Source organism: Sapajus apella, unplaced genomic scaffold, assembly GCF_009761245.1.
Source record: "Sapajus apella isolate SASKATOON/1434 unplaced genomic scaffold, GSC_monkey_1.0 scaffold43, whole genome shotgun sequence".
NCBI lineage: Eukaryota > Metazoa > Chordata > Mammalia > Primates > Cebidae > Sapajus > Sapajus apella.
This window is the reverse complement of record NW_022436983.1, coordinates 13510773-13533476: the sequence shown is the minus strand read 5'-3', so window position 1 is coordinate 13533476 and position 22704 is coordinate 13510773. Positions and strand designations below refer to the sequence as shown.

The window sequence follows — 22704 nt, the reverse complement described above, 5'->3', positions numbered from 1 at the left end:
ATTGGCTATTCTGAGGATGGCAGCTCCCTCTAGGGGAATATGCTACAGCTATTAAAATAATATAGATTCAGTTCACGGAGTGACAGTTTCTGCACTCAGATTTTGTAAAATATAGCACATATTAGAATAATCCAATTCATGTAAAATGATCTGTCTTTTGATTTCTCTACATGTTGATATCCATAGAAAGAAGTCTGGAAGGAAGGTCACAACAAGCAAGTAACTAATATACACTCTTGGATGACTGTCCGTCTTAGTTATTTTTTAAATTTTATATCTTTTGATAGTTTGGAATTTTCTATAATGAGCACATATTGTCCCAATTGAAGAAATGCAATAAAAATCATTTTCATGTGGTAGAGAAAAGGGAGTGGGGTGATTTCACAGTTTCTGCAGAGCAGTGGGATGAGGCCCCGGGGCTCCCACTCCCCGGCAGCCAAATCATCCACTGGGGGTCTTTCTGCTTCTAGGCTCTGTCTCACACCCCTCCCTGTTGGTCTGTGGTCCTTTGTATCTCAGCCCCATCCCCCAGTCCACAGGGGCTGCTTGGCTCCCAGGAGTGCCCCGCCGCTCACCTGCCTTACCAGAGCTGGGGTACTCCACCACGGTGGGCAGGTACCTGCTCTTGCTCACATCCACAGGCACGAAGGCTGTGTATTTGCTGATGATGTTGCAGGCTTTGCTGGTGTGCACAGCGTTCACCTGGTAGCGGCGGTTGGACCCTGTGGAGGGAGAAACTGAGGTCACTGTGTGGACTCAGAAAGTCTTCCCTGACACAGAAGCGTTGGAAGCTAAAAGGGGGGCTCAACCAGTGGTCCCCATCTTTGGGGTTAAGTAAGCCTTTACAATCAAGAGTTTGCCAACTTGCTAACTATATATATATATATTTTAAAACCACCATCATTTCACGTCATCATTTCACAAAATAAAGGATATTTTAATGTAAAAATGTAAGCCATTGTCTCAGAATAAAAGACAGATACTTCCTTTAAATAACCATAGTTTTATTTTTAAAAACACTCAACCCGGTATGTTGTCTGTATTTTGTACTTTAATTTTGCAGATGTCTAATGGGAACGTTGCTGTAAAACTTCATAGGTCCACTGGCTGCGGAATGGGGACTACTGATCTGACCCATTTAGCTGCTGAGGACATTGCAAATCAGAGGAGACTGGTGAGCTTAGGGTCACATAGCAAGTTAGGAATGGATCTGAGATCTGGACTCAGGGTGGCCTGACCCCAAAGCCCAATCCCTTCCCTTTGAACAGGTGAGCAGTGTTGGTGGCTTGCTGCCTCCAGAGGGCTGAGTGAGGAGCCAAGATGAAGGGTAGACAAGTGCTTTGTAAACTGTAAGGTGGAAGAAAGTAACACATACAATACAAAAATGCAAGTAAAATATAAACAAAATAATATTATTATAGAAATAAAGCAGAAACCCACAACAAAGAAATGATATAACCGTTCTCTATTTATATTTCTATTCTCCAAGTGTGTTCCATCAAGATCCCACCAGTCACTTTCTCAGTGAAGTCCGCCCCAATTCCTGGACTAAATTAGCTCCCCTACATCTCTGTTATACAATCTCTTGGATCCGTGTCTTTTTTCTTAATAGCACTTAGGACAAATGCACTCAATTAATTATCTGTGTAATGATTTGATTAATGCTGGCTTCCCTGCTAGTTTGTCAAGCACTCATGGGTAAGAAAGAGATGGAGATTGCTTTTTCACTGGGCTGTTCAGCTGCGTTTACCGGGCCCAGTAGGAACCTGGCCCCCACAGATCCACAGTAAATAAAGGCATGATGAGTGAGTGCGTGGAGCCCCTGGACTGGCGGGGCTGGGGAAAGGTGTGGACTGTGGCCATTGTTCTGTGTCTGGAGCCCTACAGGGGTTGCGGCAGGAGAGAAGCACTAGGAAATGCGGGGCCCGTAGGAGAGAGGAATGAGGCGGGAGAGAAGAGGAGGGATCACTGCATGGGGGTGGAAGAGCCCAGGGATGGGGAGAGGGTCACCTACTCGGAGGCAGGGGGAAGAGGGTGGATCTTGGAGGGAATGGAATGGAGCCCTGGGCTGTGAGTGTGTGGGTTGGTAGGTGGGTGTGACGGGAAGGGCGATTGTGAGTGAGGGAAGGCACCTGCAGGCTGCGGTGTGAGGTGGAGTGGGGGAACAGTGGGCTGTGGGGAGACGAAGGGGGCTAGAGCCAGAGAATAAGGGCTGATCCTGGGGCGGGGGTAGGGAATGAGCCAAGGCACTGAGCACAATGGGGAGGGGGCGGAGCCTGGAGGCCGGATAGGAGAGTGGGTGGGACAGTGGGCGGGGCTGTGAGGAGGGGCGGGTCCTGGGGGAAGTGGGCGGGCACAGGGTGGGGGCCGGGACAGGGAAGGAGGTGGGACGACCATGGAGGTGGGGACGGGCCATGGCAGGGGGTAAGGGGTGGGCGGGCCACAGGGGATGGGCAGGGCACTGGGCACGGCTGTGATGAGGGGATGGGGCGAGAGTGGGGCCCGGGGAGGGGAAGGAGGTGGGAGGGTCATAGGGAGAGTGGGCGGAGCACTGGGCGGGGCTGTGAGGAGAGGGTGGGGCAGGACCCGGGAAGGAGGTGGGCGGACTACGGGGGGCTGGAAGGATCACGAGGGGTGGGTGAGGAAGGGGGCGCGGCTGTAGGGGGGCGGGTCTTCTGGAGGCGGCCCGCGGCGCTCACCAATCTCTATCTCGCCCTCGCGTTCCGCCAGCTGTTCGAAGTCGCGGATGATGGCGCGGGCAGCCAAGTGGTGGAAGGTCTCGCCCCACAGGTCGGCATCGCGCGCGCTGCTCCGCTCCAGGCTGGGGGACCCCAGCTCGAAGCTCACCTCCCACTGCAGGCGTTGGCTGTCGCGCAGGCCTTTGACCAGAGCCTTGCCCACTACCGGGCCCGGGGTGGCGGGCCTGCCGGGACTGGCTTGCTCCTGGGACTCGGCTGGGGGCTCCCAGTCCGAGGACAGCTCTCTTTCGAAGACAGAGGGGTGATGGGACGGCTCTGCGGGCAGAGGGACAAGAGGGCCAAGCGCTGACCTGGGGGACAGACGGCCAACTCCCAGGGAACATCATCCCTCCCCAGGGAGCAGATACTCCTAAGCAAGTACAACCCCCTCCATCTCCCCAGGGAACAGACAACTCCAACTCCTTTCCGAGGACAGCTGGGGGTGAGGGTGGCATGGGCTTGTCCCCAGGGAGGACAGATCCACCTCCCAGGAGGCCAATGGCTGAGGGGGCCAGACAGGATGGGGTGGGACAGGGGCACAGAGAACGGAGCTGCAGCCTTACAGGCCACCCAAGAACCAGGGTGATTGGGGAAGCGTGGGATTGGTGAGGTCCTCAGAAAGGGGTGAGCCGCAGCAGACCCCAAGGGGACAGACCCAGGCATCTGCCCTGTGGGCCTGCCATCTGAAGTTGAACCACAGCCAAGGATTCTTCCCTGTCCCCAGTCAGGTCCTGAACCCTGTGGTCACTTACCCAGATCTCCCGGGCTTTGGCTGTTAGAGGCAACCTTCAGGCTGGACCCAGGATCCCGCTCCCTCACAGGGCTCCAGGCCTGGGTCTCTTGGCCCCCGGTCAGGAAGGGCTGGCAGCCTTGGGGCAGCAGAGAGGGTCTTCGGGCCCCTGGACCACGGAGCTTGGGGCCCTGGTTCAGGTCCTGACCACTGTTCAGTAAGGGCTAGGGATAGAAGAGGAGAATGGGAGCAGGAGGAGGGGGAGAAGGAGGGGGAGGGGGAGGGGAAGGGGACAGAGCTCCTGGTGGCTGGACACTCCTTCCTTCTGCCCCCTCCACCCCCCACCCTCCCGCCACCACCAGCTCTCCCCAGGGGCACGGCAGCTCCTCCTGGGCACTGCCCCTCCAGTACTCAGGGACACATGACCTAGTGTCCATTACTCATGAGAAACATCAACAGTAATACTCCTAAGCCGTGGATAAACTCCAAACCATGGAAAGCCATGGAAAATCACACACCATGGATAATTCTAAACCCACTTTTTTCTTCTTGCCATAAAGTTTAAACTTTTTTTGTGTATAGTTAAAATTATCAACCTTTTTTCCTTATGTCTTCCCATATGCCATACTTAAAAGGTCTTTCTCACTCAAAAAATATTCTAGAATTTTTGGGATTTCATTTTGTTTGTTTGTGTGTTTAAATCTTTGATTTACATGAAATTTGTTTTGGACTAAGGAGAAAGGAATCCACTTTTTCTTGATTTTCCAAATGGTACCAATCTCACCATTTATTGAATGTGGTTTTTCCATCTGAATCCCTGCAGTTTAGTCAGTTTCCTACCTCTATCCCAACAAAGCTTTCATGCACAGTTGGTTTTATTTATGGACTTTCTGTTCTGTTTTGTTGATTTAATCTATCTATTCTTGTGCTGGTACAAACAGACATGAAAAGGCAAGGGATAAATGGAGAAATACATTTGTCATAGACATAACAAAGATCATTTTCAAGAAGCTTTTATAAATCACTGGGGGAAAAGACAAACTTTTTTTTTTTTTTTGAGCTGGAGTCTCGCTCTGTCGCCAGGCTGGAGTGCAGTGGCACAGTCTCAGCTCACTGCAACCTCCGCTTCCCAGGTTCAAGCGATTCTCCTGCTTCAGCCTCCTGAGTAGCTGGGACTACAGACATGCACCACCGTGCCCAGCTAATTTTTGTATTTTTAGTAGAGATGGGGTTTCACAATGTTGCCCAGGATGACCTCAATTTGTTGACCTCATGATCTGCCCGCCTCGGACTCCCAAAGTGCTGGGATTACAGGCGTGAGCCACCATGCCTGGCCGAAGAGACAAACTTAATAGAATAATGTGTTAAGGGTATTTGCAGGCACTTTATAGCAAAGTATCCAATAAACCCATGAAAAAATGCTCAGTCTCATGAAAACTTTAAGCAATGTAAATTAAAACAAGTTTATGACTTTTTTCCATCTTGCAGATTGGCAAATATTTAAATGTTTGATGGCACACCTGTGGTCAATGGAAAGACAGAGTCTTTCATGGACTGTCAGTGCTAACGTAAGTGGGTACACAGTTGTAGGAGAACAATTTAGCAATGTGCTCTCAATGGAAATGCATAAGCCCTTTTGATCTGGCAATTCCACTTTCAGGAATTTGATCTTGTGAAAATACACAGGAGCGCAACAATTGATATGCAAGTACTGTTTGTTGCAGTATTGTTTGTAAAAGTAAAAATCTGGAAACTGTCGAAATCACTTGGAGTTGGCATCAGTCGAAGTTGGCAAATAAGTTCTGGTATAGCCCATGCAATGGAAGGTCACACAGCATTGAAAATAAAGAAGTAGCTTTCTTCATGCCAAAGTGAAAAGATGTCCAAGATAAAATTTATTTTAAAATAGCAAATTATGATTGTTCTGTGTCTTCATTGTGGCGATGATTACATGACCATATACATTTGTCAAGTCTCAGAACTGTTCACCAAAAAGGGTAATTAAATTCACTTTTTAAATAAATGCAGTGCACTGTTATTTATTTTTGAAAAGTGAATTTAAAAGACCTTAGAAAAGTAAGTTGGAGAGCAGTTTGTACATGTGATTATCAAAAATACACACATGTACTGTGTATTTATGTGTTTTTATGTGTCATATTAATATTTCTAGAAGGAAACACTCAAAACTAAGTGGGTCTGGGAACAGGGAAGGGAGGCTTTTATTTGTGCTTTATACCTGACTGAATTGTTTGAGTATTTTTATTGCAAGCACTGAGTATATACCACTTTTGTAATTGAAGAATATTAAATTAATTAAAAACGAATTTCGAGCCTCTGGGACCATATACATCCCCTGGCAGGGGGAGGGGCTGAGGACGTAAAGTCACTGTCAGGTGCAACAGAGTCTTTTTGGCCAATGAACAGTTAACCATGGGGGCTTTTCCATCCCTATCAAGTATTTATTAGGAGGGGGACTGTGCCTCCCCATTAAATGGGGGCTGCCTTTCTGTCTTTCTGAGCCAGAGGTCCTAGGAATGGTACAAGGATGTGGGAGAAGGAGGGGACTGGTCACTCCCAGGATGACCCCAGCCAGGGCTGCTAAGCCCCAGGGGATCCCTACCTTCCACTCCTTGCCCAAACACCAGGATTCCCCTAGCCTTGCTTCACCATCAACACCACACCAGGTCACAGAGAGCAACTGAAGCTGGTAAGGTTTCCATAGCAACAGATGAGTCTAAGATCCAGGCTTTCACCCAGCCAGAGAGTGCATGGAGTGTGTGTGTGTGTATGTGTGTGCATATATAAGTGTGTTGTGTGTGCATGCATAAGAGAGAATCAGGTTGGGGAAGAAGCCAGGCAGGATGGGGGTGAGAGATAAGCAGAGATGAGTCTCAATAGCTAAGGAGCATGCAGGAAAGAAGTAAAGGGGAACCAGCCTGTCCAGAGCTCTCACCAAGTAGCACTGCCAGCAAAGGATGGCTGCTGTGTGCCAGGTGCTGGGCCAGGCACTGCGTCTTTTATCAGCCAATGCCTGGAAGAGTCCTCCACTTAGAGTTGGCTCTCAATACATATCTTTTGATGGATGGCAGCTCAATCTTGTGCCTGAGCTACTCTCCCCATTTGGTAGATGAGGCAGCTGGGGCTCGGAGAGTTGAGTGACATGTTTGAGGAACAGAGGCAGCCAGACGGCAGAGCCAGTTGCCTTCCGATTGCATCAAGTGGTCCCTCACTAAGGACAGAGAAGGACCCCCAGGGATAAGATGGCAGTGTCCCTACCCTTAGAGAGTGGGCTTATGTGTAAGTGGAGGCAGGGAGGGATGGGGGTGGTGGTTAGAAGTGGGAGGGGGCATTCAGGGAGAGCGAAAGCCTGCTTTTATGGAACCACAGCGTTACAATGACATATCTACATAAAGCCCATTCTTTTGTTTGTTTTGTTTGGGACAGGGTCTCTTTCTGTCACCCAGGCTGGAGTGCAGTGGTGCCGTCTCAGCTCACTGCAACCTCTGCCTCCTGGGCTCAAGTGATCTTCCTGCCTCAGCCTCCAGAGTAGCTGGGATTACAGGCATGTGTCACCACGCCCTGCTAATTTTTGTATTTTTTGTAGAGACAGGCTTTTGCCATGTTGCCCAGACTGGTCTGGAACTCCTGGGCTCAAGCAGTCTGCCTGTCTTGGCCTCCTAAAGTGCTGAGATTACAGGCATGAGGCACTGTGCCCGGCCAAGCCCATTCTTCATAAAATGGATTAAACCACAATTTGGTTTAGGACAATGGTGCTCGTCCAGGCGATTGTGCTCCCCAGCGGACATTTGGCAATGTCTGCAAACATTTTTGGTTATCATGGTGCTGTTCCTGGCCTCTAGTGGGAAGAGGCCAGGGATGCCACCAAATGTTCCACAGCGCACAGAATTGCCCCTATGATATAAAATTATCATGTCCATGGTGCCGAGGCTGAGAAACCCTGGCCTGGCAGGACAGTGGGTGACCACTCCTACTGTGGCTTTCTAACTCTCAAATTCTCTCTGCTGCCAGGCATGGTGGCTCACCTCTGTAATCCCAGCACTTTGGGAGGCCCAGGCAGGCAGATCACTTGAACCTGGGAGTTCAAGACCAGCCTGGGCAATATGGCAAAACCCTGTCTTTACTAAAAATACAAAAATTAGGCCAGGCATGGTGGTTCATGCCTGTAATCCCAGCACTTTGGGAGGCTGAGGTAGATGGATCACTTGAGGCCAGGAGTTAGAGACCAGCCTGGCCAACATGGTGAAACCTTGTCTGTACCAAAAATAGAAAAATTAGCTGGGCATGGTGGCATGTGCCTGTAATCTCAGCTACTCAGGAGACTGAGGCAGGACAATCGCTTGAACCCAGGAGGCGGAGATTACAGTGAGCTGAGATCGTGCCATTGCACTCCAGCCTGGGCAACAAGAGTGAAACTCCATCTCAAAAACAAAACAACAAAACAAAACAAAACAAAACAAAACACAAAAAAACAAAACAAAAATTAGCCAGATGTGGTGGTGCATGCCTGTAATCCCAGCTACTTGGGAGACTGAGACATGAGAATTGCTTGAACCCAGGAGGTGGAGGTTGCAGTGAGCAGAGATGGCACCACTGCACTCCAGCCTGGGCAACAGAGCAAGGTGCTATCTCAACAAACAAACAAACAAAAAAACCTGTCTGCCTCTGGGATTTGTAGGAGGTGCAGTTCAATAGAGAGGGAATAAAAGGCTTTCAAGGCAGGGGGGTCTTTCAAAGATTAGGCAGGTTGCAATCCTCTGACTGGCTGTGTGACCCTGGATAAGTGCCCTACCTCTCTGGCCCTCAATTTCCACATCTGTATTGAGCCAAGGTAGGCCCCTAAGCTCTCTCCTTCCCCAGGGGTGCTATAAAGTCAAATGAAAGAGCGCATGGAAATGTTCCTTGTCAACTGGGCAGTGTGTGTACAGGGAATGAGTGAGCTTATTGACCGGTGGATGTCCTGATTTGGAAGATGTACTCAGAGGTTAGGCAGATGAAGGGCTAAGAAAGGAGAAAGGGAGTGACTCACTTAGCAGTGTAAGTTGTGGATGGCTCTGTCCTGTGGTTGAAGCAGGGGACACAGCTCTCCCCTGTCTGTCACCTTCCCCAGCTCCTCCCTAAACTGTCCTGCTTGGGTACCTGCAAATCAATCTGCCACCGCTGGACATCCAGGCTGGTCTGGTTGGTGAGGTCCTGCAGCCTGGCTTTCCGCAGTGGGTATCTCCTGGCAGCTGGCATGGGGTCACTCGCCGTGGTAGCCCTTGGGCGGGGCTTGGGATTGGTGATCTGGTTGGTGCTGTATGCCCTCCGTCGCTGGGAGAGGTTCAGATCTGGACAGGGATAGTGATGGGGAACTATCAGAGTGGGACAGCAGGGAAAGACAGGGGCTTGCATCCCCCTTTCCTGTTTGGAAGCATCTCATGTTCTCCATCGCTTGCCTACTGAAGAATGTGCCGGTGCCTCCCCTGGCATCCAGAGTCTTGCCAGATCTGGCCCTAGCCTAGCTTCCCAGCTACTCCACCTGCTGCTTCTTTTAAAAGGTACAAAGTGCCTGGGTGTGATGGCTCACATCTCCGTAATCCCAGCTCTGTGGGAAGCCGAGGTGGGTGGATCATTTGAGGCCAGGAGTTCCAGACCAGCCTGGGCAACATGGTGAAACCCTATCTCTACAAAAAATACAGAAATTAGCCAGGCATGGTGGTGTGCACCTGTAGTCCCAGCTGTTAGGGAGGCTGAGGCAAGAGAATTGCTGGAACCCAAAAGGTAGAGGTTGCAGTGAACCAAGATCATGCCACTGCACTCCAGCCTGGGTGACAGGCCGAGACTCTGTCTCAAAAATAATAAAATAAAATAAAATAAAAGGTACAAAGTGGGCCAAACGCACTAGATCAGAAGCCAATTGTGTGTGTGCGTTCTGAGTGTCACACTCTCCACACTGCTGCTCAGGCAGTTCTGCTGCCTGGAACCTCCTCTCCCTTCCTGCCTCTAGGAAGCAGTCCCCTTGTGAAGTCTTTGTTGATATCCTCTAGCAGATGTGCTAATTTTTCCTGGGATTCCCATAGCTTGTTAAATTTTCTAGGGATCCCTGGCACCCTGTCATTCTGCTTTCTATCAGAGGTAGTGCCAGACGTGTCTCTCACTACATGGAAAGCTCTAGAAGGGCAGGGGACTTGCCCAGTCATCTTTGCTTCCCATGTTGCCCTCAGCCCCTAACCTTAGTAGGGAATTGGGTAAATACCCTCTGAATGGAAACTAACACCGTAAGGAGGCTTCGGCTCAGAGAGATCTAGATTCTTTGTCTGTACTCTAGCTGTTTTGAGCTCTATGAGCTTAGCTAAGCTGCTTAAATTTTCCAAGTCTCAATTTCCTCATCTGTCAAATGAGTGTAACAGTGCCCACCTCTGCAGCTGCTAACTATTCAACGAGGTGGTTTTTACCAAGCGCTTAGCACATAGTGAGTGCTCAACGTCAGGTAACAATCATTAGAGCAGTAGACCAACCGTGCTTGGCCGCGGAGTCTCTGCTGACCAGCCGGGCATCCTTGGCCTGCCCCAGGATGAAGGGTGCTCCCAAGTTCTTGGCACAGTCTCCACCTTCCGGTCCGGGTCCCTCATCCTGAGAGTGGTAGAAGACGGAGCTGCCAAATTCCTGAGAGTGCAGCATGCTGTACTGCTGCCTCTTGTCCTGGAGGGAGGTAGGGAAAAGAGGGCTAGGAGTGAGGCTAGAGGTCAGGAACGGCTTCCGCAGGGAGCAAGGGGTGTGAGCACAGGTGGTGGGGCCTTCATCTCCGAAGAATCAGCTCAATGGGAAAGCATTTTGTTTGTTTAGGGTATTAAGATACTCTTCTGTTCAAGAGATGGTGAATGGAATTATCTTTTCATAACATTTAGGTTATGTTTTTAACTATTGACTTCATTAAAACATTTTTAAATGTAATTCTAAATGCCACTCCTGTTTCCAAATAGGTAACAAAAATTCACAAAATAAACCATCTGTTCCTCTCATTCTGTTGTCTGTGATATAAACATACAGTTGACTCTTGATCAACCTAAGTTTTAACTGCATGGGTCCATTTATACATGGATTTTTTTCAATAAAAGTTACATTGAGTGTCAGCTCCTCTTGTTCCCCGTCCACCTCCTCCACTTCTTCCCTCTGTCACCTCTGAGACAGCAAGACCAACCCCTCCTCCTCCACTACTCAATGTGAAGACAATGACAATGAAGACCTTGATGATGCACTTCCACTTAATGAATAGTAAATGTATTTTCTCTTCCTTATGATTTTCTTAAAAACATTTTATTTTCTCTAGCATACTTTATTGTAAGAATACAGCATACAATACATATAACCCACAAAATACGTGTTAATTGACTGTTTATGTTATCAATAAAGCATCCAGTCAACAGTAGGCTATTAGTAGTTAAGTTTTTAATGAGTCAAAAGTCGTACGTGAATTTTTGACTGCATGGGGGGGTCGGTATCCCTAACTTCTGCATTGTTCAAGCAATGCGGAAGTTAGGGATACCGACCCCCCCATGTATAAATAACACATCAGCTTTTGGGGGTCATGTTTTGTTTTATTAAAAACCTCACCAGACTACTTACACTTAGCAGTATCTTGAATTTTGCACTGAAAACATTTTGGAAATTCTGCATTTCCACTATTCTTTTGTTTGTTTGTTTAAAGATAGGGTCTCCACACTGCACCTGGGCTGGAGTGCGGTGGCACAGTCATAGCTCACTGCAGCCTCCACCTCCTGGTCTCGGGCAATCCTCCTGCCTCAGCTTCCAGAACAGTTGGGGCTACAAGCATGTGCCACTACGTCTGGCTAATTTTTTACATTTTTGTGTTTTGTAGAGAAGTGGTCTCCGTAGGTGGCCCAGGCTGGTCTTGAACTCCTGGCCTCAAGCCATCCTCCCACTTTGGCCTCCCAAAGTGCTGGGATTACAGGTGTGAGCCACTATGCCTGGCCCCAGCCATTCTTTTTAGCATCTGACTACACAACATTTTACCACCCCTTATTGTTAAGCGTTCATTTTGCGGCCATTGATTTTTGTCACCATAAAAAAATGCTACAGTAAGTCCTGGGATATAAATCCATTACATTGCTTTTATTTTTATGGGATAGACTCCTAGGAGTGGGATTTCTGGGTTGAAAAGTTTGTGTATCTCTAATTTTTCTTTTTGTCTTGGAGGCAGAGTCTTGCCCTATCCCCCAGGCTGGAGTGCAGTGGCATGATCTTGGCTCACTGTAACCTCCACCTCCCAGGTTCAGGCGATTCTCATGCCTCAGCCTCCAGAGTAGCTGGGATTACAGGTGCCTGATGCCACACCCAGCTAATTTGTCTTTTTTTTTTTTTTAGTAGAGGCAGGGTTTCACCATGTTGGCCAGGCTGGTCTCGAACTCCTGACCTCAGGTGATCCCTGCCTCAGCCTCCCAAAGTGCTGGGATTACAGGCTTTGCCCGGCCTATCTCTAATTTTATTAGTCATTTCTAGAGTGCTTTCGAGGAGGGCTGTGGCGAGTTATATTTATACCAACAATACGTGAAGATCCTCTTTATTCAATATCCCTACCAGTAGCAGGGCAAACTCTGCCAGTACTGAGTAAGAAAAGGAGAATGGATTTGATGACTGCATCCAGTCCCTTCTAGTGGGAGGGTCTGCTGATGAACTCGTGCCTTCTAGACCTCCCAGGAAGGCCTGGACTGTGCAAGGACTTGGCCAGCATTTTGTTTAGCATTTTCTCCCTGCTGCTGAACACTCCACTCTCCATAACACATTAACCATCACCTTGATCACAGTTCTTAAAACATTTTATAACATTCAAAAATCTGGAGCTTTCACATAACGTTCCAATTTCTCCTGAAAAATTAGACACACATTTAACATAAGGCTCGCATTTCTGCATGATGACACTTTGTTAGGGCTGTGTTGGGGCTGCCCAGTTTAGACGGTTTGCCAGTGTGCTAACCAGTTTGCCATATTCCTCACCAGTCCTTATTGCCTCTCCAACTGTGAGCTCAGCGGTAACTGCTATCCATCACAGCACTGGCCCCTTTTATTTTTATACCGAGTCCATTTCATTCATTCCACACCTGCCCAATGTCTCTAGACATTGAGTTTGTGACTTCTTTTTTAAAAAAAACAAGACGAGAAATACTTTAAAGTGGACAGACTTGTGAAAGAGGAAAGTTAGGTGAGGAAACAGCTTCTTGGGCAATCTCTCACATTTTAGTATGAATTTCACCTCCCTTTCGGAAGTTCTTGGCTTTTAACCCACTTCTACCACCATGGACAAGCGAATCATCCACGTAAAGAAATAAAAGACAAACTCATCTAAGAAGATATGAGCTGACTAGAGTGTGTGAAGGAAATCGAAGTGCATTTGTTCTTGAACTGAAGAACAAATCACTTAGGGGAGATGATGGAAAATGAAGTTTCCTGGGTTTTATCCTAGGGAATTCTTATTCAACAGACCTGGGTGGAAGCTAGGGATATGTATTTATTTATTTATTTATTTTAAAGACAGAGTCTCACTGTGTCACCCGGGCTGGAGTGCAATGGCACGATCTTGGCTCACTGCAAACTCCGCCTCCCAGGTTCAAGTGATTCTCCTGCCTCAGACTCCTGAGTAGCTGGGATTCTAGGTGCCTGCCATCATGCTTGGCTAATTTTGTTGTATTTTTAGGAGACAATGGGGTTTCACCCTGTTGACCAGGCTGGTCTTAAGTTCCTGACCTCAAGCGATCTTCCTGTCTCGGCCTCCCACAGCTCTGCATTTTAAACAAGTTCTCCAAGTGGTTCTACTGCAGGGGCTCTTAAGAACCACATTTTTGGGATGGTGGCATCTACCTTAGCCATGTCACTGTAAGTGAATGCCTGTGGTCTGGCAACTGTAACCCTCAACTGGGTAAACTGTAAACCTACAACTGTAAACCCAGTTCCAATGAGTTTCTAGCTGCCACAAATAGTCTTTCCAGCTAAGGATGATTTGTAGGCATGGGTTCTGGACCCCCATGGACCCCTGGAGTTTCCAGGATACTTACAGATCTGGGATGAGAGATGTGTAAGGAAGCATCACAGACAATGCCATACCCCACCAGCCGTTCTCCAGGGAAGAGGGAGCTGGCACTGATGGGTGAGACCAGGACCTCAGTGGTCTTGGGGAAGACCCACTCCACAGTCACATCACTCAGGACTGGGGCCATGGCCTTCTTCAAGGACTTGACCATCTGTAGGGCAGGGTCAGAACACAGGTTGGGGGATGTGTGAGAAGAGACGTGTACAGAAGCCCACGTAAGTATGAGCTTAGTGGGGAGTAGGAGCAGGGAAGAAGGGACAGCAGGGCTTGGCAGTGAGCACACCTCACTTGCCCAGCAGTGAGTACACCTCTGAGCTTCTTAGACTCCTAGAATGTCAGAGTTGGAGAGGATCTTTGCTGTCACCTTTTCTAAGCTTAGCATTTTTATTTTATTTTATTTTCATTTTATTTTGAGACAGAGTCTGGCTTTGTTGCCTAGGCTGGAGTGCAGTGGCATGATAGCTCACTGCAACCTCCACCTCTCAGGTTCAAGTGATTCTCCTGCCTCAGCCTCCTCAGTAGTAAGGACTACAGGCACCCACCACCACTCCTGCCTCATTTTTGTATTTTTAGTAGAGATGGGGTTTCACCAAATTGGCCAGGCTGGTCTCAAATTCCTGGCCTCAGGTCATCTACCTGCCTAGACTTCTCAAAGTACTGGGATTACAGGCATGAGCCACTGTGCGCCTGGCCAGTTTAGCATTTTATAAATGAGAAAATCTGAGGCTCAAAGTAGGGCAGTGACTAGCCCAAGGGCACACAGGTTTGTGTCAGAGCATGGACTGAATAATGATCTTGAGCAAGTTCATTTGCCTCTCTGGGCCTTTATCCCCTTCTGTTAAAGTGGGAGGATGTAGTTGAAGGATTTGCCATACTGAATTTGAAGTATCTGCCATGTGGTAGGTGTTCAGTAAATGACAGCTATGGTCATCATCTAGACTGATTTCCTTGGATGTCCCGTACTGCAAACCTGGAGAAAATGACTTTAGAGCTGTGGCAATTATAGAGGTGAGCTTTCAAATCTCCCTTCAAGAAAGACCATGCCTCCTTCTTGCAAGAAATGCAGTTAAGTGACAGCTTCCAGATGCAGCACCCCAGCTTTTGAGCCAAGACCATATCTCTCCCTGGAAGCCCCCAGCCAATGATTCATCATGGCAGGGACACTAGACCCCAGTCATTTAAGCATGTCGCAGACTTTGATGGGCAACCTTTGCTCCAGAGCTCCCCGCTGGATGGCTGAGACCTTGCCAGGGCGTCACAGTCTGAGGCCCTCTTGTCCAATTCTGCTCCCACTTTGCTTTCCCAGCTGTTGGATCATCCTCTTGGCTTGAAGAGCTTTCTTCCTGCTTCCTCCTCTTCCACCTTTCATAGACACCATTCCCAATAAACCCCTTCACTCTTTACCCCAGCCCTGTCTCTGTTTACTGGACTGACAAGGGGATTTTCTAAGGGTTAGATTATTCATGTCAAATATGCAGGACATGGAAGGAAGACTACGACCTCCTTTATTTCTGGCTTCTTTAGATTCTTCTGAGCCACCATTTGTCATCTTCAAGAATGTGGCCAGATATGGACCTCAAACACAACTCCAATCCATATAGGTGGCAGCTTTCTCAAGAGCCTCATCCTATCCAGCAGTGGATGGAGTGTGTGTCCAGTGGCTGGATACCAGGGGATCTGCATCCTGGCATTGCTTCAAGAGTTGCCTGGTCTGTGGCTTACAAGTCTCTTTGGTTTTCATCGGGGTGCAATGTGGCCCAGTGGAGAGCTCAGATTTGGGGTGACAGCCCCAGTTTCACCACTGAGTTGCCATATGACTGGTATGGGCCTCTGAGGTTCCAGCATCAGAAGGGACGGTGGGGGTTCTGTTGCCTACCTTGGGTTGCAGCCGCTCTCCCTCCGTCAGGAACTCAGCACTGCCCTTGGACACAGATGCCAGCCCTTTCACCAGTCTGTGGCAGACATTGGGTCCGATTCCAAAGCTATAGCACCTGAAGGAGGTGAGAAGAGAGGCTATTACGTCTCATCTTCTCTGCATCTTTGTCTCCTGATGGGGAAAGGGACATGGCATGACCCAGCAGGATCTTGGAGCTGGCCCTATCTTCAGGTAAAGGGAGAGGGAGAAGGAAGAGGGGCCATGAGGGGGCACCCACATTCACACCCATCGATTCACCCACAGACAGCCCATCAAGTCCCACTGAGCACAGAGTGGGAGCAGCCTCTCCCTTGGCTGTGGGACCTCTCCCTGGGTTGCTCTTAGGAGTCATGTGCAGAGGCATGGGTAGCTCACCCTTTCTGACTTGAGAGGGAAAAAGGTGAACTTGAAATCAGCCCACACTATCTTGGAAGCAAAGTCCTATGGGAATTGTGGGGCCCGTCCTCTCCCTCTGGCATTTTCCATATTTCCCTTGGGCTCTGGTGCCCCAGCCCCGGCAGACTGGAGTCACGGAGCCTAGACCCGCAGCCTAGGCTGACCTGGTGGAGAAGGCGTGATTTCGCACCAGCTCCAGCACCTTCCCCGTGTTGTTGACAGCGCCGTCTGTGATCAGGAAGAGTAGCCGAGGGTGGCCTTGGTGCACTGGCTGCCTGATGACCCACTTGAGAGGGGAAAGGATGTTGGTGCCACCCATGTCGGCCTTCATTCTCTGGATGTTATCACAGGCCATGGCCAAACTCTCCTGCAGAGAAGCAGACAGTCCCCAGGGTCACCGTATGGCACAGAGACTCTAGACCACCCTGGGAAGAGGCCTTTGTTTCCCTAGATCTTCTTTAAACCTCACCAGAGTTGACCCATGCTCCCAATTTCATCCCCGCCCACTTATAGGAAGAATGGGTAGCCACTCATTTGGTGTCATCCTGCTCAACAGCACCCACTACCCGTGCCTGAAACGCCAAGCTGCTGTCCTTTCTGGGTTCCCCTTTAAAAATAGAAGCACTCTGGGAAGAGGTAGCACATGAAACCTCTGATTCTTCAGCATACATGAGGTTTCTTTTTCTGATGAGGGAGGTCGGTGGTGTGGTGGAAAGAACACCGGACTAGGAATCTTAAGATCTGAGTCCGGAGACTGACTCTGGCCCCAGCCCTCTATGACATTTTGAGAAAATCATTTCTCTAATCCCGGCTTCAGATTTCCTTGCTCCTGGACTAACAATGTGGGTCCCAACTGGCCAAGGATGGATGTCATTTGCAGCAAGAGTAGATTCCCACCGGACACGTTCACTTCCTCCTCCTGGTTTAGGGGGATTCTATTTCAACATCCACTCTTGGATGGGACTTAGAAGTAACAGCTTGTTTGGGAGGCTAAGGGGGGTGGATAACTTGAGGTCAGGAGTTCAAGACCAGCATGGCCAAAATGGTGAAACCCTGTCTCTACTAAACATACAAATATTAGCTAGGTGTGGTGGGCATGCCTGTAATCCTAGCTACCTGGGAGGCTGAGGCAGGAGAATCGCTTGAACCCAGGAGGCAAAGCTTGCAGTGAGCTGAGATCAAGATCGCACCACTGCACTCCAGCCTGGGCAACAGAGGGAGAGAAAAAAAAAAAAAAAAAAAAAAAAAAAAAAAAAGCAGCAACAGCATGTATCAAAAGTCTTAAGATGTACGTATAGCTTTTGAGCCAGCAAGGCTAGGAATTAATCCTAAGGGAATAATTAAGGATGCATGCAAAATCTGTGATACACAGATGACTAAATAAAATGGGAAGAACTTTAATGCCTGACTGCAGGAGTTTTTTAATATAAGTCCCCATCTATCTGTGTAGTGAAATACTAGGAAGCCATTGCAATTACGTTACAGATTAATACTCACTGGCATGGAAATACACGCATGATAGACTGCTGCGTTAGAAAAGTAGGTGACAGAACAGTATGGAAGGCCTAATCCTATCTTTATTAAGAGTGTGTGTAAATGCATAGAACAAGGGCTGGAAGGATTTATACGAAGCTCTTAGCAGTGTCTTTTCTTCCTTTTTTCCTGACTGACATAATCACAGGAGATTTTTTTAAAATGTTGTTTTTCATATCTACATTTAAAAATTGTGAAAAAATCAATATCTATTATTCTTTTGTCATTGTTGTTCGTAAAAGTGAGGTCCCACTGTGCTGCCCAGGCTGGACTCAAAACTCCTAGGCTCAAGCGACCCTCCCACCTCAGCCTCCCAAGTAGCTGAGACTACAAGCGCCTGCAACATATATTATTGTTGTATTTTTAAAACTCATAACATTATTTTTAGTTGAAAAGTGTCCCATTTGTCTTTCCTTCCTCCCTCCTTTCCTTCCTTCCTCCCTCCCTCTCTTCCTCTTCTTAGATCTGGGTAGGATGCTCCAATTTTGAACATGCTGCTGGGGCCACAGCCCTCTTGTTTCACACTGTATCTTGAGCCTTGTGAGTTCCATTCTTAGACCACTGCCATGCGCACTCACCCACCTATTCACTCCCCTACTTCTTATCATCCACTTCCTTAGTTCAACCTTGCATGAGTCCATCCTCCGTGTGAAACAGAGGCTTCAGTGAGTGGCAGGCCTGGGCTATGTCCTCTTTCTACCCACTTTCTGTACCTCATCTCTGCACACACACATACTTTGCCCAAAATAGTTTGATTCTAAAGAGCGGGGGATGTCAGAAAGCTGAGATGTCAGAAAAATGTCCAAACACAGATAGCTTCTCTTTAGTTCTCTGCCCCCGGGTGTGATCTGGGTTCTCCGTGGGTAGGCAGCTTCTGAGGCCAGCCCTCGGGTTTTACCTACTTTTCCCCCTTTCCTTCCTTTCCTCTTCTCCCCACCATGCACCCCCCTCCTGGTCCCAACATTGCCCCCTCCTTACCTCACTGTAGGACTGGCTGGAAGGAAAAAGGCTCTTAAATGTGGATCCAAACCCAATGATATTGAAGAGACAGGCTGGCATGAGGCTCTTAAGGGCCACCAACATGGCATCCTGGCAGGAGCGAAAGTTTTCAAGATTCAAGAAGGAGCTCTTGCCACTCAGCCACCACACCCCAGTATTCCCTTTCCTAGTGCAGGAACAGCCTCCAAACGGGCCTCTACCCTCCTCTGTCTGCACCCAGCAACTCTTTTTCCCCACATCAAGAAATTTGCTGACACTGACCAGAGGCTGGACCAAAGCCGCCACCACCACCATCACCACCACCATCATCATCATCATCATCATCATTAAATTTATCCATGTAGCAGATCTGACTTCTTAAAACCTTTCTATTATGGCTTGCCAATGTGTTTGAGTAATTTTCCTTTTGCAATTGCAATTACAGGGTTTTAACTCACTAGGTAACTGATTTTGTCGCAAGTACATATGCGATGTGTTGGGGAAAGCGAGCTTCCAGGACTCCCCTCTGGACTGCATTAGAGCAGTGATCATAAATCCTCTCTAAAGGGAAAGTGGTTCTCAGACAAAGCAGCTTTGAGGATGGGAGTGAACAGTGGGAGGAAGTGGGCAAACATTTCATAAGCAATAGGTCTGCAAAACTAGATTATAATACTATATACTACTACAATATAATAACTGTATTGCCAGTTCCATTTAACTTCTTGCTGATCCTGAGAGGCGGGGAGAGCCGCTCCCTGCTGTCAAAGCAGAATTGATGTCTAAGGGAGGAAAGTGGCCTGGTCCCGGTCATGCTGTTGATGGAATGGCTTCTGGCCCTCTGTGGGACCTTCTGCATCAGTCAACCTAACAGTCACCACCCAAGGACGCATCCTCAGGGGCAGTCTCTCTAGCCATATTTGTCAGGTGCATAGGACGTACTTTACATGCATCACCTCACTGATCTTCATCATAACTCTCAAGGCAGGCACACTACTATCCCCATTTTATAGAAGAGAAGATTGAGGCACGGAGACGTGAGGTAATGTGTTGGTGAGCATCCAGAGGGTAAATAATGGAGTCAGGACTCAAAGCCATCTCAGTTTCCCTCCAAAATCTATGAAGACTAAACATAACCCATGTAACTATGCACCACCAGGAGACCTTGATGAAGGTAGATTGAAAAAAAGAAAACAAAACAGTACAACGAGGGAGGTGGAGGTGATGGTAGAAGCCAAATTGATGATGATGATCATGATGGTGATGACGGCTATAATACAATGCAATAGTGGTAAATATCAAGCTGTTACTACCTGCTAAATGTTCTAAGTTATGTCACCCCTCTGAGCCTCAGCCTGGTGCATAGTAAATATTCAGTAAATGGTTATGATTATCAACCCAATGGGATCTATATTAATATTAATAACGCTATTTTACAGATAAGGGAACTGAGGCTCAAGACAGCTAAGGAATTGCACTGGGTCACAAAACCTAAGACTAATGACTGAGGCTTTAAAAACACAGCTGTGAGATTTTTATTCATGTTGGCTCTGCCTTGGCAGAGGAATGAAAGTCTGTGTTCCCCTGGCCCCCGTGTCCCCCATCTTGTTTACTGATAGTACCCCAGGGATCTCAGCATAGCTTCAGGGAAGCTGTCATACTTCAGGATCTAGAAGGAGACAGCTGCAAGTGGATTCTGGCAACTTTTACACCACATGGATTTCCAGGCTCCAAGTATTCACACCCAATCCCATCCCCCCCCCCAAACATTAACATTAAACGTTCACATTCACATTCTCTCTCTCTTCATTGCTTGCATCAATACATTTGGTTTCTCTACAAAAGAAGTCAATGTCTGCTTATTTTTTCATTAGTCACGAATGCATCTTCCTGCTAGGAGGAGATTCTGCTGATCCACACAGATTGTCTCTGCTCACACCTATTAGAAATTTTAAAGCCACGTTTTTGGCAGCAAGTGGCAGCTGAAGAATGAGACCAGCTGCAGGAAATTAAATTGGCTGGACTTTCCCCTTTGGCATAGGCTGTTTGGATTTCTATTTTCTCTCTCCTCCCTGAGCCTAGATTTTCCTAAAACTTCAACCCATGGGTCACAATTTATGACCCAAGCAACCTTCCAGTGCCCTCATTGTCAGTGGGGAAAGGGATGTGTAGCCTGAGTAATTTCTGTGCCTTTCTCTAAAAGGGTCATATTTAGCAGGATGGATGGCACCAGAGCAAAGCCATTTGTGAAGGAATGACCTTGAGCTCAGTGAGCTGAACTGGAGAAGGGCAGGAGAGATTCCAAGAAGAAAGGCGACTAAAAGGAAAGCCAGAGAAAGTTATTGTCAGAGAATTCTGGAATGCAAAGATTGGACAGGACTTCAGCCCAGGAAGTGGATTTCCATTTATGAACCAATTCCATTTAACTGGTAGTAACTGCCTGGAACACTGAGATGAGAAGAATATAGCCTGAGTCTAGGCTCAGCAGAAAAAATACTCATTATCAATTATTGATGTCTACCTGGGCTCGGGAGAGGGGAGTGGAGGGACATGTAACATACGTTCACTCTGCCTGAATTGATCCTTCCTTCTCACTTTACGGAACGGATAAATGAAGCCCAGAGTTGAAAATTGACTCATCCACAGCCACGGAGCAAATCAGTGGCAGAACTGATCCTGGAACCCAGGTGTCGCTCTTGACACGATGCCATGCAGCAGAAATGACATCATCAGAGAAGAGAATTTTTTAGTGGAAGAGTATGCATCATTCTCCATAAGCAATGTTAAGAAAAATGAGCTCTGAAGCAAGATATAGAAGGCCCAGGCTCCCTCACTAGCCCTGCAGTGCTGGGAAAAGCACTTAGCCTCTTGGGCACTCAAGTTTCTTTACCTGGAAAATGGAGGGAAAATGGACTAAATGTTCCCTAAGCCATGTTTTAGGTTTATGCTTCTGTGATGCTCTAGGGTAACGGAGACATCTTGTGAACTGACGTAGCTGTGGAATGGGGTACAGATGGCCACAGAGGCCTGGAGTGGGCTTCAGCACTCCAGCACCGAGGACAGCTTCTCATTCCAATGTTTGCCTTTGATGGTGGGCAGGCTGGGGAAGGAGGTGCAATCAGCCCTGCCTCCCCGTGTCATGAGGCCTCAAACAGGAACTTGGGTCCCGTGTATGACTTCTCTGTCATACTTCAGGACAATTGTAGCAAGCCTGCAGAGATAGCTGGCCTCCCAGATCTCACCCAACCCTCCTCTCCTTGCTGAGCTTGTTGCCCTAGAAACAACAGCTTGGTCTGGGAAAGATGAAATTTCAGGTGACGACAGAGCCCCACTCTGTTCTTGTCCCTCCTTCCCTGTTCTCCTGAACTCAGTTATCCTTTACCTGGGTCAGTAAAGAGATGGAAGGCTTTTTATGCATAAACACAGAGCTAGGTCCCATGGAAAGAGGGAGGTGAGAGGATAGATGACCCTTGTTCTAAATGAGTTCCTAACTCCAGAGAGAGACATCTGCCCAACCAAAAATACAAGGCAGTGTTGGATAATGCCACGATCGAGATGAATAATCTCCTGGGGGTGGGGCAGGGGGCAGGTGAAAGTCGTCTAGACTGTGGGGGGGTACGGTTCTATCACTGTTTCTTCCACACTCCTGAGGAGCTCTCCTTAGCAGGGAGACCAAGCTCCCACACATTCTGATTGGCTCTCAGTCCTGTGCTCCTCACTTGACTGTCAGCTCCTTGAGGACAGGCACTGTGTTTACATTCTCCTGTTTTTCCAGATGGTCAAGGGCAAGGCTTGGCACCTATTAGGTGTTTAAAAAAAAAGAGAAACCAATCTTTTCTAATGAAATTCTACACATTCCTTGATGGCAGGGGCCATGTCCACTGAAGCTCTGACATCAGGTAGTGGGAACAGTCAGGTAGACATGGGTTTAATCTCAGACCACACTGGCTAGGTGACCTTCAGCAAGTGACTGAAACGCTCAAGATCAGTTTTCCTAATTGGAAAATGGTAAAAATAGGATCAAACTCATAGGATAACTGTCTGGGTTAGATACCAAGCTGTACATAAATTAAGTGGCTAGTACCGTATTCAACACACAGCAGACCCTCAGCAAATGTTACTTCCCTTCCTGTCTTCTCTGTACCCTGCTCCACTCAGTACCTACTGGGGTGTTTTAGCTAACGTTTGTGGAGTGCAAAGGACAGCTATGGGTGACTTCTTCCCTTATAAATAGATGCCAGCTCCGCCTCTGCTCACACCACTTCATGTTTTTTTGGGGAAGCAAATGGAGTTTGGGTGTCTATGTTTAAAT

At 48.0% G+C, this 22704-nt stretch overlaps 1 protein-coding gene across 4 annotated transcripts in view; it reads right to left on the bottom strand.

The window, feature by feature from the left end:
- Window positions 1–22704, bottom strand: part of VWA5B1 (von Willebrand factor A domain containing 5B1) — a 66541-nt gene that overhangs the window by 11271 nt on the left and 32566 nt on the right. For all 4 annotated transcript variants that reach the window (XM_032300664.1, XM_032300667.1, XM_032300666.1 and 1 more), the window contains exons 9-17: window positions 18396–18506; window positions 16049–16251; window positions 15450–15564; window positions 13539–13724; window positions 9987–10170; window positions 8626–8816; window positions 3491–3692; window positions 2700–3014; window positions 576–722 (exon numbers count right to left, since the gene is read on the bottom strand). In XM_032300664.1, the coding sequence (XP_032156555.1) occupies window positions 576–722; window positions 2700–3014; window positions 3491–3692; window positions 8626–8816; window positions 9987–10170; window positions 13539–13724; window positions 15450–15564; window positions 16049–16251; window positions 18396–18506 (1654 nt within the window). The remainder of the gene's footprint in view (window positions 1–575; window positions 723–2699; window positions 3015–3490; window positions 3693–8625; window positions 8817–9986; window positions 10171–13538; window positions 13725–15449; window positions 15565–16048; window positions 16252–18395; window positions 18507–22704) is intronic.